This window comes from Tinamus guttatus, unplaced genomic scaffold (assembly GCF_059628265.1).
Source record: "Tinamus guttatus ecotype Peru unplaced genomic scaffold, ASM5962826v1 Tinamus_guttatus_pri_ptg000131l, whole genome shotgun sequence".
Lineage (NCBI taxonomy): Eukaryota > Metazoa > Chordata > Aves > Tinamiformes > Tinamidae > Tinamus > Tinamus guttatus.
The window spans coordinates 547,796-568,704 of record NW_028288665.1 but is presented as its reverse complement, the minus strand read 5'-3'; the positions used below and the strand labels follow the sequence as shown (position 1 = coordinate 568,704).

The following is a 20,909-nucleotide window of genomic DNA, read 5'->3' as shown; positions in this document are numbered from 1 at the left end:
AGTGTTGGGCTCTCTAACCTTATTTTCAAGAGCCCCAGCTTGGTGGCTGCTCCCTTGTGCAGCTTCGGGAAGTCATGGGAAAGCAGCATCCTCATGAAGGACTTGCAGCCTTGGCTTCTTTTTCCAAAAATACACACAGCTGAAGAAAAGCTCTCTGTGCTGGGGCTTGGGTCTTGTGCTTTCCCCATTTGCTTTCTGTTATGCTTCTCAAGGGTTGTGCTGCTAAACGCCTCAAATCTGGTTCTCCTCACATCCAAAGTGTTTTGGATGCAAAGCCGCAGGAAAGCTGACGAGATAGGAAGCCAATTCCCTGCTTTCCAGAACATCTGAGGAACCATGAAACCGAACCCACATTTCCACTAGTCATCAGGTGAGCAGAGGTCTCCTGCTCTCCCTCCCTCGAGTTCCAATACAACTCCATGTCATGGAGCCCAAACCATTTTGTACGGCTGGAGCTTATTCCTGTCGGTGATTTCTCAGTCTAGTTCACTTAAAATTCAGGAAGCGAAGATGAATTTGGTATTCTGAAGTCCACATTGTGGCATTTTTGTTTTGGGAACTTTTTCTCCAGCATTGCAGATTAAGTCCATAACAGAAAACAAAAACTGAAAGGCTTTTGTCTAACAAAGACAAAAAAGAAAAGGTGGCGTTTTACTCATGTGTCATAGAATTCGGAAGCTTGAACATTGCTGAGACCCAAAAAAGTGAGGAAAAAAAAAAAGGCAGTAATTTTAGAAGAAAAGTTGTAAAATGCCAACATGCCAACCTAAATCTAAAGGTAGTTTTAATGCGTTACTAAAAAAGCCATGAATAAATTTCTGAAAAGTCAATATTCTGACTTTTCTTCTTCACAGTCCTTGTAAGCTGAAGTATCCAACTGGGAAGATAATTGTAAGTGTGAAATAGCAATTCAGTTTTATTTTAATAAATTTTATTATTTCTAATTGACATTGAGGGTACTATCACAGTGTGAGCATATACAACATATACACTGCTATTTTTTTAATGCTAAGTAGACTGCAGTAAGCTTTGTGAGCATTCTTGCAGAATGCTTCTTAGGCTTAAATAAGCTACATCTATCTTATGAATATGGCTCTCCAGTGGTAGCCTTGAAGAAGTACTTGCTGATCTGCTTCGGGTTTAACTTGGAAAATTCTGTATCTTGTTTGGGTAGTAGCCCAAATATAAAGGTCAAGTTTTGAGATAGGTGCCTCTTAAAGCAGAAGGGAGGACAGGTGGCTCTAAAAGCAGTAAAACTTACAGGAAAAGAAAAAATCAGACTTTGTCCTTGTCATAACCAATCTATAAATAAGAAAGACTGTAATACTTTTAATTACAATCTGTCTTGTAATCAGTGTTGGGGGGGGGAAAAAAGTGACTTTCTCAGTTTTTCTGATGACCTGCAGGGTTCGTAACATGATAACTACATCTTTGCTAGCTTCGCTGTGCTGGAAGAGGCGTTCTGCTTTGGCTGCTTAGATGGGACTGGTCTTTTCACTACAGGGATAAATAGGGAGCTTGCTCAAGGAAAGAAGACGAGAATACGGAAAAGGAATGTACTGGGATATGGAGCGTGGGTTTTAGTACATCTTTAGCAGTGAGTCTGGGGATTAATCTGATTTAATATTAGTGACGTAGGCAGAAATACTAGAAGTATAGTGGTGAAATCTGTCGATGGCAAATAGGGCATACTCTCAGTGCAGGGAAGACTGGTGACAGAGAACTTCAAAAACTTGAAAGTGGAAGTAACAGAATACGAATAAAATGCAAAGTAAAATTTATTTGAGGAAGAGTCATCAGTGAAGCCAAGTTTTCTGTGAGTTTATTCTGTGGATCCTTGCTTTTCCCCTCCCTGATATTCTTTACTATTTCTCCCCACAGTATCCTTGTTTTCATCCAGTGTTCCCTAATCCCGTTTCATCCTCTCCAAAATACCTGAATTTTCTCTTTTTGTCCTGTTGTCTGCATAGCCATCAGTGTATTTAGCAAGCGTTTTTTGGAATTAAGTAGGTGGCAGTTACTGCCTGTGAGCAGTCTGGCGTTTGCTAGGTACGCCTGTGGAATGGATAAGGTCTTTTCCTTGCCCCTCCTGGTTGGCATCACTAATGGACCTCCCTTGCTAGCAGTTTTCACAGAATTCATAGGAATTTGGTATCTTTCCATCCTCCATCTCCAGTACAATCTGACTGAAAATGGCTATCAGTGAAAAGGATTGAATAGATCAACGGCAAAAGGTAACAGAAATCAACCTAAGAAATCCTGGAAGAAAATTCCTAAGGAAACAAGACTAGATGCAACATTTGTACTCTGGTAATATCAACAAAGTTACAAGTGACAGATTGCGGAGGAGAAGGAAGATTCCCTTGATAAAGTTGCATTCGATAAATGAGCTACTGAGATTAACTCAGCTGTGGGCTGGGCAAATAACATCCCAGGATGGATCGGCCATGAGATTTCTGGGGAATAGCTGCAAACAGGAGGAGATGGGAGAGAAATAATTGAATGACGAGAAGAGGGCTTATTCACAAGGCACGAGGAGAGCCTGGCTAGCTTGGCTTGGCCAGGGGCTAGAGCCTTCCATCTGCAAACATATCACAGGATTTAACATCCGGAAAGAAATGGGAAATGCAGGAAGGTCACTGTGGTGCTGCTGGTGGTGTTTTTTCCCAGTAGTTCGTGTGGCTCCAGCTGGTTGTTAATGATGTTAAACTGTTCCTGTATTAACTCAGCAAAGAGGCTTTCCTAGATCCCATAAGCAGTGGCAGTGTTGGCTGCCTGTGTTTAGAGACTGTTCACTCTTTGTTATGTTATGTAGTGTCAGTTGTCTTGTTGTGTGAATTAGGCTAGTCATCAGATTAGTCGCAAGGAAGAACATATGAGTATTTCAACAACTTTTGCTGAAATCTGTTGGGCAGAAAAGCTTTTTCTGCAAGTTTCTTGGAAATTTGCTGCTGCTCTTTTACCTGATGAGGGCAAGAATTAATAGCTCTGTGGTGTGAATGTAGTCACTGATGACTAACCAGAAGCTTTGTTATTTAAATGTCCATTTTGCCATAGTCTGTTAATTAGATCACTATCCTGATGATATCCTAACCCACCATTTTTTATTATGGCATTGGTGTGGAAAGTAATATGGTATCTGACAGCTGTCAAAGGGTACTGTAAGGAGTTCAGTATAAAGGCAGAAGATTGCAAATAACCTTGCTGAAAAGGACAGGCTGAGGAAAACGAGGGAGGGCTTTTCAATTTTATTGTGGCCTGAAGACTTGAACCGCATCCCAAGTGCTAAACCCAGATCAATTTGATTGACTTTGGAGATAACAAAAACTCCCAAGTATCATTTACAGCCTTTTAAATGGTGTAGCCTTGGTCTGGTCTTTTTTGTAATGTAGATGCATTTTCAGTGAGAAAGTCTGAGCACAGAATTAGGGATAAGATGAAATTTAATTAAAATAATAAAGAAATGTCTTATTCATTAAAAGAAAAGAAAACCTTCAATTTTAAAGTATCATTATTTGTCAGGAATGCCTGTTTGCCATGGACAGAAATATATTATTTTATCCATGGTTTTCAATGCCGCATAATATGTGATGTTTTCTAGGGTTTATTTTTTATTTTGCTCGATGGAAAGTTATAGATAATTTATGTCAACATGAATTTTATGTACATTGTAGCCTTGTTTTTAGAAATGTTTTCCTTCTTTCTTTTAACTGAGAGTTGTCATTTCCTTCTGCCCTTGTAAATACAATATTTGTAGGCATCATTGCGCTCTCTTATGTCATGACCTAAAAAGAAATCTAAAAAAGCAGAGTGCCCTTCCTGCCAGAATCTTGGGTGGCTGCCAGAACTTTGCATTAAAGCCCACAAGCAATGGTACTATAAGAGTTTTTGCCTTAAAAGATAGGTGGAGTTATACGCGGATCACCGATCTAGCATCTCTAGCAGGATGGAGACAGATTTGCTCTGACAATATAATGCGTTTTGCAAGTTTCTATTTTAAGAATTCATTGCACTGTGTCTTCTTTAAGACTATATTAAACACATATTTTGGTTCTCTCAGGAGTGTTACGCTCTTGGAGGTCCAGGTTCATACTGACATTGTTAAATCTTGCAAATGGAAAAGCTTGTGCACGGGCCTAAAGAAGTCATGAGATTTTCATGGCATTTTTTGTTAACTGTAGCAGTGCAGCAACTTCCTAATGCTCTTTTTTTCCCTATTACCTCTTGAGGTGGGAGCAATGCAGTCTGCAAAGCCGCTGGGAAACCGCAGGACTTGCTCGTTCACCCAGGTCCTTACAGAAACGATGGAGTGAAACAGAGTGAAACAGTGAATACAGAAACGGGAAAAGGGAGCCTTGCATTTCTCCTCAGGATGAGTGTAGCCTGAGCAGTGAAAGTGCAAATGCTACCTCTGCATCTGCCTCAGATAAGCCTCTGCTCTCAGCCCTGGCTCCCTTTTTCAATGAGAGGGTAGTTACATTTTCTGAGCTCTGACAGTTGCTATCTTTTTTTTTTTCCTTCCTAGCGCTGGAAACCAAGATATTGTTTGCAGCGATTGAGTGGTTGAGTAGTTCATGTTCTGGAAAGCAGGGAGAGAATAGTATTAATTTGCCAAATCCAGTTTATTTAACCTAGGCCCCTCAGTGGAAGTTTATTATGCTTCTAGTACTAGGCTAGCTGACTGCTTCCTTTCTCTCCAGTGTGCCAAATCTGTCGCTTTTCTAAGCGGGGAAGGAAGGGAGAAAGCTTTTCAGCTACTTAGGACTTTTGAAAAATTTTTGAAACTGAACTAAATGGAAAATCATAGAATCATAGAATCATTAAGGTTGGAAGGGATCTCTAGAGATCATCTAGTCCAACCCCCCTGCACACGCAGGGTCACCTAGAGCACGTGGCACAGGACTGCGTCCAAGTGGGTTTTGAAGATCTCCAGAGAAGGAGACTCCACAACCTCTCTGGGCAGCCTGTTCCAGGGCTCTGTCACCCTCACTGTCAAGAAATTTTCCTTAAGTTCCTGTGGAACTTTTGATGCTTCAGTTTGCCTTTATATGCATTAGCTGTGATCTGTGCATTAAATTATATGCTTTGTATGTGAGCACAGGTCACTCTCTCCCGATCTGATCACGACAGAGATATTTGCAAATAGAGAGTTTTTGGATACGGCCTATATTGCAGTAAGTAGATTCACTCCAAATATTACCTGTGTTTTTAAAGATGCTATTTCTTGTTTTAATATCTAAATATATTAATAATATTTAGTATATATATAGTTTATATTTAGTATATAGTTATAGTATAATGTAGTAATTTACATCTATAGTATGGATGTAAATCTTTATCAGTTTTTTTCTTCTGTTTCTTTTCCTAGTCTGAGAATAATCCTTAAATTTGCTATTTAGCAAACACTCAACTAGCATTAAAACGTACAGGCGATCAGTCTTTAATAGCTGCCAATATAATTACAGTTTTCATTTGAAAATACTTTTTATAGCTATACAAGCATATCATTAGATGACCTATTTTAAGTAAGTGGAACCTTGTGTACTTACTCAGCAAAAGGTAGTTCGTTTTAGCTTTCTAATACACTTGAACATTGAGTATGATACATTTGTACTTAAGTGCATGCTTGCACATCAATCTTTATTAAGATTGACTTAAGATTTGTATATATATATTATTCCTAGCCGTTTAAAGCTGTAATATAAAATACCCTGTTAAAAATGAGTATAGACAAATTGGCATTTTACAGGGAGCCTGATAGCTGTCCGATAGCGTGGATTTTTGAATGCAAAAAAGAAGTAATTAGTATATAATGAATATTTGTTATTAATCTTGTGTATATTTTATCTTTGACTGGGAAAAACTTTTTTGCTTTTTTGTATAACATACCAAATTTACTAATTTTATTTTGAAAATACAGTTTTTAGGTATTATCAAGTCTTACCAAAATTTCCTCATTTTGTGATTGGATTTGTCCCTACATGATGCAGCTGCTCTGTGATGTTGATACTCTGCTTACTGCATATATAAACACATCTATGGTTAAATAAACTTGTTTAATAAATAGAGCCTGAAGATAGTTTAAAAGGAATAATGCGGCAAGCATGTTTCAAATTAGTAGGCTTTTTGTCAAATATCTACAATTTTATAGCACATGTAATGATAATAATGCTACTTTGATTCTGTATTCACACTTCAGAACTCAATAGTTTTGACTAGTCAGTATTGCAAACAAATAGATCTGGTATTTGTAAGAGAATCACAGTAAGTTGAAGCTCAGCACTTGCTGAATACTTTCTTGGTATATCATTCATTCAAGCCCACAGATAATTTTTTTTTTCTGTTTATCTTTTTCCTGCTTCAATCTCTTACATACAGTTTTTGGTATATTTAAGAACTGACACTGAACATGGTGCATGGTGCATGTACTACATCCCTGGTTTGTTTTCCCTGTAGCTGTGATGCTCTTCATATTTGAAAGGCCTGTTGTTAGTAAAGCCTCAGGATAGATCAGGCCTTTTCTGTGTTAAATATTGTGAGGATTTTGTTCTTTAACTGACTTTTACCTGTCCCATCTTGTTTGCCTTTTTTTTTTTTTTGATTTAAAAAGCATTTTAAGGCTGAATATCAAATGTTCAGAATCCATAATATTGTTTGTAACCAGCTTCCATACAATTTAGTCTGCTATTTCAAAAATAAATGGTGGTCTTTATGATTTCTGTACAGAATAAATTTCCGTATGTGAGATCAGCGGCATCAAATGTGGTATCTGCTGGAGTCCACAGGAAAAGTGTAGCAGTGACTAAGAGATGAGAAGCATTCTGCCTCAGTCTCATCTGAATCCTAAACTTGTTAATTTTACTTCTCCTACTGTCAACTAAAAATTACTATTGGATGCCCTAAAAAGTAGAACAAATCTCTTTGCCCTCCAGATTTGGATCCTTTTGGGGCTGACGAAGCAGGTGTGCGGTGACAGGCAGAAAGGGAAGGAAACAGGGCAGATATAATGGTGGCCTCAAGGCCTTGTTTTCCCACTGTGATGTTGAATGTGTTGATAAGGTATAAACAAGTAATTCATATTTAATAAAGGTTTGTGCTCTGTTCTTAATTATAACCTCCTTTAAAAGTGGGGAGTGTTCAGCTTTTAATTGAGAGGCAACTATGCAAACTTAGATATGACAGTAAGCAAAAACTGACCACTGAAAAGGATCAATACACCTACTTACAGTCTGTAGGGTTACTTTTTATCATCTGTAGACGGTGGAAATGCTTCATGCTTTAAAGAGTCACCGCTTCCATTTTCTTTTTCAGAGTCATAGTGCAGTTTTGTAGGGGCTCTTTGAAGGGTACAGATATGTTTGTGGCTGTCTCCATTTTACAGCTGTGATTTTAATGCAATGGAATTGACAAGAGCCACAAATCACCTAATACAAGAAGCTGTGTTGAGAGAAATAAAGTATTTGTTAAGCAACTTTTCCAGAAATCAACTGTGTATTTGCAGTCTGCAGGAAATGCAAGTGCATTTTGTGGGTTTTAAGATATTCCTGAGCAATTACTGCTGAAATATGCTAAAGAATGAAATTTAAAATAAAATTATTAGGACCTTATGCACATTCAAGAAGTAAGAAAAACGTTATGAATTGAGTATTGGGTATGTTGAGTTGGCCTAGAGATGGAGGTTTTAAAACTGCTTACAAAACACCCAAAGTTGGTTGCTACAGACGTCAGGGAAAGGGATTCTGCATTTTAGTCTGTGTGGCAACACAAATGCAAAAGCGAGATTGTTGCTCCAAGGGGTGTCAGGAGATATGGAAAACGTAGGTGGTATCGGAGCAGTGGCTCCCTTTGTGTCGACTGAGAGAGAAGATCTAAAAAGACCCTGAAGACAGCTCTTAAAGCCAGTATTAAAAAGGCAGCGAATACAGAATAATAGGTTTCACATAGCTGGGTATATTGAAAGGAATGATCTCATAGGAAGCGTCTTTACAGATTTCACAAACCTAGTAGCATTGACTTTCCTCTTCAGTCAGCCCTTTTCATTTTTCCCTTCCTTTTTTCCTTTTCTCCCTTTAAATGCCTGATCAGCTTCCTTAATTTCTGCCTTTATCCACCCCTGCCCCTTGCTTTGATGTCCAGACATTCTTTAGATGTTTTTTGTTGTCATCGTTTGCTTTTACTAAGATACTGTATCCTGGGTGTCATCTGTCAGGTTGTTTTTGACTATAGCCATAGGCTTTAAGCATTAGTGATCACCCATTCCGTGCTTGCTCACTCATTTGCACGTGTTCCTATGCCCCCTTGTCTTTCTGTCCAGCATAGTAGTTTAGTGGTGAGCATTCCTTTATAAACCATCAATTTTATTTCAGTAGCTATCAGTTCCCAGTGTTAGGCTTTAATATGGCAAAGCATCTAGGGCCCTTTTGGAAATGCCTTTATTGAACGTTTCTTTCTCCTGACTAATTCTGTCTTTTCTTCTCTCAACTGCCTTAATCTCTAGCAGACTGGAGAAATCTGCAATAGAGAGTCATATTTTATTTATAAGCTCTGTTCAGCAATCTGAGTTGTCAGGGGCCCTTCCCCCCACACCCCAGCCCCATCTTCATTTCTGTTACGCCTGTATCTTCATTCCCTGCTCTGCTGATGCGTCAGTAACCTCACGCATCTGCTCCGGCCTCGCTGTCATTTCTCTTTGCTTACCTATCCCCTTCGGCTGTGACTGCGTTGGGCTGTTGGGCTAAGCAAGAGATGGGCCTGGTAAGTCTTAGCCTGCTTTACTGTGAGTGATTTCTCCTCCTAAGGAGCACGTGTAAAACTGACATTAAATCATGAAAAAGTCTCCTCTGTTAATTACATCCTTTCTGTAAGGGAACAGATGACCTAGTTACTTAATTATATTAACCAGGGAAACTTGCACAGCGGTATTTTTCTCAAGCTATTAAAAGCGTCGCCTTGTGCACATTAGGAAAGACACACTGGTTTTTGCAAAATGCCTTTAAGCCAGCCACAGAAAGTATTTGAAAACTACTGTTGCGGAGGCGCTTTAATGAGTTTAACTCTGATTTGCATAGCTGACTTGAGAATTCAGGTCGTCTCCTCTTGCAAACTAAACCCATATAAGTATAGGTTAAGCTCAGGCTACTGTTCCGTGGGTGATGCTCTTTGATGAGATAAAGATGAAATTATGACCACCAAAATAAGGTGTGTGCTGGCTTTATAGCTGGTACCAGTTTTATGCCCGTTGCAGGAGGACGGGTCTGATCCTCTTAAAGCAAGTAAGTTCTGATGCTCCTGGGTGTTTTGAGTGAATGGTAATTCCCATCTGGTGTTGCTAGGGGCATCAAACCAAAGTGTTAGTCACCCCTGGGATTTTGAAAAGTGCTCCTTAGTGTGATTGTTTTGTGACATTAACTGAACACATTTTTTACCTGAACCAGTTTTGTGATCTAATGCTTCTTTTTCTGCTGGTTTTACTCCTTCATTCTTAGGAGTCAACAAGGAGTAGTACAAATGAATAGCTATTATTTTGCTTGTAGAGATTTGCTTGAAGAAATTTCTTTGCTTGGACAGGAATGAAAGCGGAAATCAACCCAAAAAAATCCACAAGAAATAAATAATTGGATACTTTTGTGTCTGCTACTGATATAACTATTGGCTCATGGTGGTCTTTTAAAAATATGGTTGAGCATGACATTTTGGCAATGTGGATAACCTGAGATTGTACTCTCAGAGGAAGAGAGTTATCTCACTGGAGGTCCTTTAGCCCTGAATATTTGAAAATATAGGTTTAATCTGTAGATTTTTTTTCCCTGTTTTACTTGGTTAAAATAGAGAGAAATTACAAGCAAAACAAAAACAAAACAAAAAGCTGCTTTCTCCTGTTTATGTCTTTGTATTAATTCCTGGTGCTTTGAAGTAACTGAGGCTTCTCCAAAGAGGCAGACAGGCAGGCATGCTTTTAGCATTAGGACTTCATGCATTTTCTTGGACACAGAATCTATTTTTGTTGAAATAAGGACTACAATTGTTGCCTGCTTAGATTTTTAAAGTATGACATTCAGGCTCTGTGAAATGACAAAGCCTCCGCTAAGTGTAGCGAGGCTTTAAGGATCTGAACACTAAAGGAAAACCGAGGCTGATAGCCAAGAAATAGCAGTAACTCGCACAGGCTCTGTGAGCTGCTGTTCTTCTTGTGAGCGCCTGATCCATAGTAGGGCTTCTTTTCAGTGTGCAGAGACTTGTCAAGACATGGCTGACCACGTGCGTTGAAAACTTGTTCCATGTTGGCTCTTCATTTCAAAAGTTCAGATCAAGGAAATATCTCTATTTGTTATGCAAAAATTGAAGTGATGGAGCTGCCAACTGTTACCTTCCTTAGAGAGACCTTCCTTCCTCCTACCTAGGAATTATTTCACAGTGGGATTTGAAGGTTTGTCAGGATAACTTTAGTGAGGAATCTGAGGCAGCGAGGGACGTGTGCCCTCTACTAGGCAAATTCACCAGCTCAAGGCTTATTCTGTATATTGGAGAAAATAAATAAATAAATAAATAAATAAAGCATATTTTGGCCCTTCAGTAAGCATTGGTTTCTTTGCAGGATATATATATTTTTCTTGATTTTTCTGTCAGATAAAGTCCGGAAGCAACAGCAAAGAGAAGATAATGCTAACCACAGTAAATTTGCTCGTCTTCAGGCTTTTGAGGCAAGACTTAGTTAAGTACTGAATGGTATTGATCTCTAGTCTATCTAAAGATGAGTTTAGTTGGGTGCAAAATAACTTTGCCAAAGCTGGAGTTTGGCTTTCAATGTTTTTCTTCAAGGACAAGTAAAAGTTGATACTTGCCAACTGGTTTGCTGCGTTGAGGAACCCGTAGTTTCACCGTGTGCACAATGTGTGGTGACAGCAACGCAGTAGCTCATAACTTATTTATGTGTCTGTGCATGGACATAATTTGATCCAGAAGTCGTATGTCTCAGAGCTGTGCACATGTTAACATTAGCACTACTCCTTTAATAGCATAAGCCTGCCTTTGTTTTAGAGCCTTCCCAGCGCAAAACCAAATCTTTTAGAAATGGAAAATACTAATTAAATTGTAAACAGATGGATTTGTACTCGGATAATGGGACAGTTTCATCCCAGTCGGGACAGACTTTTGCTAACTTGAACAGAATATTGCAATGCTGTGGTTTCTCTTTGAAGTAAGTTAATTTGAGATGTACTATTGATTAGTTTTCTGTTTGAAAATGAGTATTTTGAGGTGAGAGAGTAAAACAGCAATTAGAGAATGCATGTATCGAATTTTCAGGACAGCAGACTAGCGCTGACTCATTTGGATCATTAGCAGGCATGATCTTTAAAAGACAGATTTTTTCACAAATTAGCCTATACATACTGAAGATAGATGTGGCATTGTTAGGTTTATATATGTTGAAGATAAATATTTTTCAGCTTTCTAACAGTTATTAATCTTAGAGTTCTATGAATGTTGGATTTCTAAAGATGCAAGAAAAATGTGGGAGTTTAGATGCTTGCCAGCTTGTTTCTTTTGAAATGACTTTCCTAATAGGAGTGCTGTCATCATTGCTATCCTTCCCTTGTCTTCTTTTCTTCCCTATCAGTTGGTAAAAGAGGGACAGGGAAGTAGGAGACTTTCTTAACAGATGCTGTCCTGTTGGATGTTGAGGAAGGTTGGCGGTGCTCACATCCCACTGAAATCGCGTTGCTAACCCTGGCTCTGGAAAGACAAATATTACACACTTACCATTTCTGAGACCAAAACTGAATTTGGATTTCAGTTTCTTTCAAGGTGTCCTCAAGTAATAGAGTTGTTCAGTCATTAACTGGTTGCATTCAGTGCCAACACACTGGAGAATGTTGGACTGTACCTTTCTTAACCCCAAAGTCAAGAATGGGCCTGGGAGAGAGAATTTCACCCCTTAAAACTTCAAGGGTGAAACCCTGTGGTGTACCTCAAGTAGGTGCCGGTGGGCACTCCGGCTGCTTATGTCGTTCCTTTCTCCTCCTTACTGCACTCTTACTGTTTCCGAACCGTGGTAGCTCTGGCAAAGTCGGCAATCCATCCTGCTGCTGGAGACCACTTTGCAGTGGGATCCTCAGCCTGGTGTATTTTTGCGCTTGCGGAGGATAGAGAAAGGTGAGAGTGATCTAAAGAATATAATGTGCCATATGGCTGCTATTTCCTTGTAGAATGTTCTGTTCAGTTTCTTGCAAAAATACAGCTGGGCAAGGCAAGATTTGTGATTTTATATACAAGAGTCTAATTCTGGATGCTGTAGACTTGACTCCCAGATTTCATTACAGGGTTGGTCAGGTTCACTGCTGAAAAGCCAAACCCACCCCAACCTTCGTGAACCTGGCGCAGTGCCTCAGGTGTGTGCTCCTAGGCAGGAGCAAGGCCATGGCCTGCTCTGGAAAGGTCACCTTGTGTTTTAGAAGGTGTTGAAGGTAGGAGAGAGCTAAAGACCATTGTGAAAGCACAAGAAATGTAACTGCAATAACCTTTTGCTTAGCTGTCCTAAAAGGTCGGAATGTTGTCAAGCTAATGTTGTCTACTATTCTTTTCACACTATGTGAGGCCTGTAATTATGAACTTTGTGTATCATTTCTACTGTTAAGCTTATTTACATTTTAAAAGGCCGATTCATGCATTTGCTGTCTGGGAAGGTGTATTTTTAGTATCTATTCATTATAATGATTTCCTGGTAGTCAGTTAAAGTTTGGAGCTCTGTGGAAACCTTTTCCTTAGTTGTTTTTCCTGTGGTGTTAGTCGGAAGCTGCTTTTTCCTCCAGGTGCTGTTTTAATAACTGGAATCTTGACATATGAAGTCAGTTATTTTCAGAAGTTTATTCTGCTGTTTATTTAGGCTTATTCCATATTTTTGCAAGGATGTCAAGTAAGCAATCTTTTTTTTTCTTCAGAAGAAAATTTCAAGGTAAGCCAAATCATTGAACTTGCTGGTCGGCTAAATTAAGAAATAGTTCCTTTGCGCTTTGCTCTTTGTTTTTCCTCTTGACTGGCTTAATTCTGGGCTACTTAGTGCTTTCGTATTCGTGTGCACTCTATAAAAATGTTAGTTACTAGTTCCCAAGGAATGCCAAGTCTTTGAAAAATTGATGAGGTAATTCTGTAATTGCAGTTCTTTGTGGAGAATGGAACCTTCATGAAGTGGTTGTCAGATAACAAACCTAATTTGCAGGGTTTTTTATATATATATGTGTGTGTGTGTGTGTGTGTGTGTGTATATATATATATTTTTCACTGTCAGGTGAATCAGGACTTGATTTTCTGCTTGCAGTTATTTGAATAAACATTTGAAAAAAAGGGTTTTAGTATACAAAAAAAAGACTGTTACATCAGAGTTTTAAAACAATTACATTCTGCAGCCCTGGCTTTGTTTCCTGTCCTCTTTGGATTAGAAAGACTATGTATGACTAATTCATCTAGCTGATTTTTTTTCAAAGTTGCCAATAGGCTTTTAGACCTGCTTCTCAGCGAAGTGTAATGAAAGAAGGCTCAGGTGAACTGCCTTCCTCCTGCTATCAAAGTGCTTTCTAAATTGCAACAAAAATAATTCCAACATTGCTGAGACAAACTGTATTCTCCAAAGTATTCACTGCCATCTTGTTTTGCTTTCCTGATTTCTACCAAAAGTGAGTAATTCATGAGGCAGTTGTAAGGATAAATAAGTTTGCTTTCTTACTTGTCTTACATTATTCTTTTTTATGTTTTCATCATTCTGATTTTTGAAGTCTTTCAAAAATGTATGAAGAGCCAGCTTCCTGCCAGGAATATAAGGTTGAGACCGTTTGTTCCAGCCGGCTTGTATCCAAGTTAGGATGTTGCAGCTCGGATGGGTGGACAACCACATGGGTCAAAAGCTGCTTGGATGATCAGGCTTTAATGGGGGAACAGGTCAATACGGGGCAACTCAGAGGCCCTACAGGGGCTGCCAGAAATTTGGCAGGCATGAGAGCAAAGCCTGCAGTTTATAAGGGGCAGCCCCAATCTGCATATCCGTGTTATTTTAGTGCAGTCTTTGTTAGGGCTTGATTCAGTCTTTTTAATGTAACTTCAGTTTCTTTCAAGGTGTCCTCAAGTAATAGAGTTGTTCAGTCATTAACTGATTGCATTCAGTGCCTCTTACAACCACCTACCACCTATTAGACTTACACACATTATGTCTGCTTGGCAGCAAATCTGTAAGAAGGAACGTGCCCTAACAGGATGTTATTCACATATCCTTTGCATCACGGTTTACCCAAAAGATTAATTTTGAAGAGAAATTATATACAAGCAGAGTGTGAGAATAGCACCGCAAGAAATATTGCCCACTGTCTTGAGTGCTGCTTTAGGGATTTGAGAGGAGGAAGTTTCTTTTTAAGATGAGCTTGAACATGCCAACTTTATGGATTCTAGCACATGAAAACTATAAAGTAACATATAATTAGTTAAAAGAAAGCAAACTAGCTGGCTAAAGACACCAGGAAGTTACCTTGGATGGCTTGAATTATAGAATTGTCACTCAAGATTTGTGTCTTGGATAGAACTGTTAGTGTCTCAGGAAGAAGTTTTACCTGCAGGAAGTGTCAGTGAATATGGTGGCACCAGGACGTGGTGCCCTTTACACCTGAAGTGTGGGGCTGTAAGCTACTGTTGGCTGTACCTTTGAGGTTTGAATTCTTGTTATAAGAATTTTAATTCAAACATGAAGACATGACTGTTTTTTTTAAAAGAGAGTTCATTTATAAATACAAATATTTTATGAAGCCATTTAAGAAATAATCTGTCCTGAAGTCCTGACTGTAGTAAATGAATCCTGTTGTCAGAGCACAGCATCTGGTTAGCACATGCTCTGAGTGCCAAAGCATTTTCAGAAATGCAAACCACGAGATGGAAACCTAGATGTTGTACAAAGTGCTAACACTGGCCTCCTCGCGTTCTCCCAATTTCCCAGCGTGTGGCTGCTTGGCGCAACTACGTGGCAAGTGGTTCCCAGGCAGAAGGCTGCAGGAGTCAGAGGAGATGCCCTGGCTGCACCTTGGAGCGTAGTTGTTTTGTGTGCCTTATGTCTGTTCTCTTGAACATCCTTGCTGGTTTAGAACTGAAGCTAGCTGCTGTGTGGGTTATCATGGCAGTTCCTGCAGATTTCTACGTCTGGCTGTGAGTTAGCATGTTCTTTGTGGACCCTTCATTTTGGGGCACAGAAGTGCAATTGCAAAATGCAAGCATTTGCTGTTCAGTGTTTTATTAAAGCTTACATAAAAACCATACTTAGTTCAATTTATTCATCAATGACCTGGATGATGGCACAGAGTGCTCCCTCAGCAAGTTTGCTGATGATACCAAACTGGGAGGAGTAGCCGATACCCCAGAGGGCTGCGCTGCCATCCAGAGGGACCTGAACAGACTGGACAACTGGGCGGTGAAAAACCTCATGAAGTGAAACAAGGGCAAGTGCAAGGTCCTGCACCTGGGGAGGAATAACCCCAGACACCAGTACAGGCTGGGAACTGACCTTCTGGAGAGCAGCTCTGCGGAGAGGGACCTGGGTGTCATGGTGGACGACAAGTTGACCATGAGGCAGCAGTGTGCCCTCGTGGCCAAGAAGGCCAATGGGATCCTGGGGTGCATTAAGAAGAGCGTCTCCAGCAGGTCGAGGGAGGTGATCCTGCCCCTCTACTCAGCCCTGGTGAGGCCACATCTGGAGTATTGTGTCCAGTTCTGGGCTCCACAGTACAAGAGGGATGTGGAGCTGCTGGAGAGAGTCCAGCGCAGGGCTACAAGGATGATCAGGGGCTTGGAACATCTGCCCTATGAGGAGAGGCTGAGGGAGCTGGGCCTGTTCAGCCTGGAGAAGAGAAGGCTGAGAGGGGACCTGATCAGTGTATATAAATACCTCAAGGGAGGGAGGAGGATGGGGCCGGCCTCTTTTCAGTGGTGGCCACTGATAGAGGAAACGGCCAGAAACTGAAGCACCAAAAGTTCCCCAGGAATTTAAGGAAAAATTTCTTAACAGTGAGGGGTGACAGAGCGCTGGAACAGGCTGTCCAGAGAGGTTGTGGAGTCTCCTTCTCTGGAGATCTTCAAAACCCGCTTGGATGCCACCCTGTGCCACGTGCTCTAGGTGACCCTGCGTGTGCAGGGGGTTGGACTAGAGGTCCCTTCCAACCTTAAGCATTCTATGATTCTATGATTACATGAACCAGTGTATTCTGAATAGCTTTGCAGACAAATGATACCCTTATTTTCTGCTCCCACGTTCCCCCATTAGCTTCATGTACCGACAGCAAACGCAAATGGCAGATGCATCACTTGGCTTTTGCTGAGCTGAGCAGGTTTTTATTGTCTCTGGTAGAGCACAACATGGCACAACGAGGTCTTTTGTGTTAATTTCCTGTAATGGAAGTTGGGGGACAGACATCCTGCAACTCTTCTCTTTGAGTATTTTGAGTTTGATTAGAATATGGTAGCACAGCCCACAACTGTTGCCATTTAGCTTTGGCCAGTGGCGATTTCAGTAGTTAACAGGACATTTTTAGGCAAAAGAGAAAAACGCAGGGGTGAAGTCCTAAGAAGGAAGTCATATAAATTTCATATGTTGCTTGGATAATCCTAGGTCTGTTTTTAGGTTAAAAACTACCATATAGAGTGCAAAGCTGTCAGAAAATATTATGGGAAAGGCAGGAAATCACTGTAGTCAGTGAGAGCCGCTGGCTCGTGTTATTACAACTGAATGGCATCTCTGCCTCATGTGTGGTGTTATTAATAACTGCTTATCGTTCGGCATCGTCGCAGCGGAGCTGCCCCGGGGCGTACGGAATTGCTGTGTGCCACTGCGTAATTGATAATAATGATGGGTTGGCTGAGAGGAAAATGCTTTCCTTTCCGAAACAGGTGTTTTACTTCTCAAATTTGCTTTAAGAAAAAGGTTCCAGCTTATTTACTGATGGTTTAATGGCTGTATGGTGTGTCAGTCCAATTTTATAGCTCTTTTCAGCAAGTATCACAGCACGGTTGCTTCTGTACGTGAACTATGACCATGGCTGTGACCTTGACGCAGGCTACAGAGTGAAATTTCTACTCTCTTAATGGTCTAGCCTGCTGTAATAAAACATGTTTTGCATTTGGGCAATAATCTCCCTAAGTGGTAAATGCTTTTAATTAAGTCTTTATCTTAAAACGCCATTAATGTAGCATTTTCCCCGAAAGACTCATGTGCGGCTCGTTCTAGAGAAGCTTCTGCCCTTGCAGCATTTGTCCGTACAGGTGCCGTATTCTCGCTGCGGCCGCCTCGTGTGCGGAAGCTTGGCCGCTTTTCAGCCAGCAGTGTCCGGAGCTTCCCCTGTCGGGCACAACAGCTCAGACCAGGCAGCTCTTCCCACCGCCCTCCTCCCTCCCTTTCCCATCAGCTGCTCTGCTAGCAAGTTCTGTCTTGTTGTGAGCAGAGAGCTCTTGAGACCAGCTTAGAGAAATAGATGGAGAATTCAGAGAGCAGTGTTTCCAATATAGATGCACTCCTGCTAAAAAGCATTTCTTCCCTAAAGCATATTCCAAGTGTGTTCAGGCTCAGCTCAGGGCTTTAGTAGCTACCAGAGCATTTTGTTCTGCCGCTTTGTGGCCAGCATCAGCTGTTGTACTCAGAGAAGACCCCCTCTACTGGTATCAGTGGCTCTGCCGTGTTGCCTTTGAAAACAGAACTGTTTGACCTGCAAAACATCAGTACATGCTGACTAGGCTGCCTTCACAGCTTATGTGGATACATAGCTGCCCACTATCTAGAATCTTCTTTAAAGTATTGTCCAGTCTCTCGGCAGAGTGAATAAACAACATTTATACACATGTGTGTGTATATATAGAGATATGCAGGGTTTTGTATATACATATGTACATGATTATATAACCCCCCACACACACACATATGTGTGTGTTTTGTATTACTGATGGATTGTGGTGTAAATATTCTGTGGTATTCAAGTTAAGACTATAAATTTTGCACGGATTATGTCTGCACAATAGCAAAGTGTCACAGATTTATTTTTCTTCCAGCAGACTTTGGAAGTCCTGATCACTGGTAGGTAGTACATTCAGGTGGTTTAGTTCACTCGGTTGAGGAAATCCTCATCCTGCCTCAAGACAGATAGTTATGATTAATGGTATCTAGTACGATGTTCTTACTCTGTCAGTTCTAAAATATATTTGCAAAGTGCAGAAGCCTCCTTTAACAGCAACCTGTTTTAACAGCCTGTAGTAACAGTCTGGCGGTATTGAACTTAGTAACATTAAAATTCTGAGACTTTCAGGAGGATGTATACACAACATTTTATGTTTGTTTCTGTTTCACACTCAGCTGAGCTAGATGCTGAACATGCCCAGAAAGTTTTGGATATGGAGCACACGCAGCAGATGAAGTTGAAGGAGCGTCAGAAGTTTTTTGAAGAAGCCTTTCAGCAGGACATGGAGCAGTACCTTTCTACAGGATACTTACAGATAGCAGAGAGGCGAGGCAAGTTGCAAACTACTATTTGTGTAATCCACAAGCATTCCCAGAGCACACTGATTAGGGGCCAGCCAGCAGCAGCTGTAAGTGCTTGCAGCTGAAGTATGGCAGTGTCTAAATATTTTGATCCTGTCTTCCTTGGGGGAAATGTAAAAATCGGGCTTTTTAAACAACCTTTGGGTCTCAGGGGAGTCAGGCACCTTAGAAGAATCAACCAGACTCTGTGTTTGCTGTTTCACTTAAGTACTGACTAGAGCAGCACACGTCTATGCATCCAAGGAGGTAAAGGGTTTACGGTTGGATGTGATGATCTTAAAGAGCTTTTCCAACCATAATGATTCCATGATCCTATGTGGAGGGCATCCCTGTCTCTGAAGGTGTGGGTGTATGTGGCTGCTCCTGTCCACTAGCTCATCACCCGACAGGAGATGCCTCTATGAAAATGTTAAAAGCTGCAGACAAAGCTCAGTATTATCTTTCATAGCAGTTTCCAGATATAGCAGCTTTTGATATTGACTGTATAATATGTAGAGTATGTGGTTAGAACATGGGAGATGCGGTTTCAACACTCTCCATGTTATAAAATGATTCAAGACTGGCATTTCCCTAGTGATTACAGGACAAGACTGCTGTAGACTGTAGACATGTCTGTGTGGGAGGTATCCCATCTGTTGGGCCAAAAGGAAGGGACTGTAGGACCAGAAAGCCAGCAGCAGGATATTATGTCACCCACTCGTAGGAGGGAAAATTGTGGGGAACCTGCTCAAGCTCCAAGACAGTTCTGCTGCATTTGAATTGTTGGAACAGGGAATACAATCCAAGATCCCTATTTCTCTGCATCAGTGTTATAGCTGTTGATCTGCAAGATGCTCTAGCTTTGTTCCTCGGACAGTCTTCCACATCTGGAGTATTGTGTCCAGTTCTGGGCTCCACAGTATAAGAGGGATGTGGAGCTGCTGGAGAGAGTCCAGCGCAGGGCTACAAGGATGATCAGGGGCTTGGAACATCTGCCCTATGAGGAAAGACTGAAGGAGCTGGGCATGTTCAGCCTGCAGAAGAGAAGGCTGAGAGGGGATCTAATCAGTGTCTATAAGTACCTCAAGGGAGGGAGTGAAGAGGATGGTGCTGGCCTCTCTTCACTGGTGGCCACTGACAGAACTAGAGGAAATGGCCAGAAACCCAAGCATCAAAAGTTCCCCAGGAACTTAAGAAAAATTTCTTGACAGTGAGGGTGACAGAGCACTAGAACAGGCTGCCCAGAGAGGTTGTGGAGTCTCCTTCTCTGGAGACCTTCAAAACCTGCTTGGATGCAGTCCTGTGCCACGTGCTCTAGGTGACCCTGCGTGTGCAGGGGGTTGGACTAGGTGACCTCTAGAGGTCCCTTCCAACCTTGAGCATTCTATGATTCTATGATTATGGGAAGCAGCATATATAAGTTGTTAAATCCTTTGCTCTGAGGGAGGAATTGAATTCGTCTCCCACTTTCTGTATATACTGTCAGCTTGCACTTCAAGTGGGCAGTGTCACTGCTGCCACTTTACACATTGCTCTGTTAGAGTGATGGGTACATCATTGTCTAAATTTAGAACAATAGTGCACAACCTGCACGGTCCCTTTTTATTAAGAAAAACTTGAGCCTCCAGTATGTTTAAGAGCTACAGATGCAATATACTTGAAGGGGGTAAAAATATAGGGTTTCACCTCAGTTCACATATGAAGGCTTTTAATAGTGTGATTGTTAAATTTATGCAAACTGTTAAACTGTTAATTGTAATATTTGCTATTTTAGCAATTGGACTTAAATCTGAGTATATGTATATCTATCTGCTTTGTGTGTGTGCATATCTGTTCAAGGAAGAAGATGCTCATCCAAGTATTTAATACCCCTGTAAACTATAGGTATTAAACTAAAAAACAGTAAGTATTTTGCTTAAGTAATTAATCACATGAAATGCCTGTGCTGGGAGAAGATAATTGGTCATCAGCCTAGGCTTTGCATCCTACTGGCATGTATTAGACAGACAGATTGAACAAAGAATGGCTGCTCTCTGTTAATGTTTATTTTCTAAATATTCATGACCCTTATACATTTAGTGAGTGTGTGCTTAAGTTTCTTCTCTGTTAAAAAGACTTTTAGTTGAGGAAACTGGAAGAGCATTGCAAAATGCAAAGTTTCTAATTCGGCGCTGGAGCCCATCTTAGCATGTTTCTGATGACACTGCAGTATAAATGTTATTGCTAAAAATGCCTTGTTTTACAAGAGCAGTGACAGTCATTAGTTTTGCAGAGAAAAAGCTTGCACAGAGGAGACTCAGCTTCGGGCTGAGGTTGCAGCTAAGCGGTTGTCTGATGTGAATGTCTTCGTTCCAAAGCTCGTTTAATCCTGACTTAA

General features: G+C 40.7%; 1 protein-coding gene across 1 annotated transcript in view; it reads left to right on the top strand.

Moving 5' to 3' along the window:
* Window positions 1-20,909, top strand: part of DTNBP1 (dystrobrevin binding protein 1) — a 60,438-nt gene that overhangs the window by 36,148 nt on the left and 3,381 nt on the right. Inside the window, exon 8 of the mRNA XM_088521750.1 lies at window positions 18,368-18,523. Within this exon, the coding sequence (XP_088377876.1) occupies window positions 18,368-18,523 (156 nt within the window). The remainder of the gene's footprint in view (window positions 1-18,367; window positions 18,524-20,909) is intronic.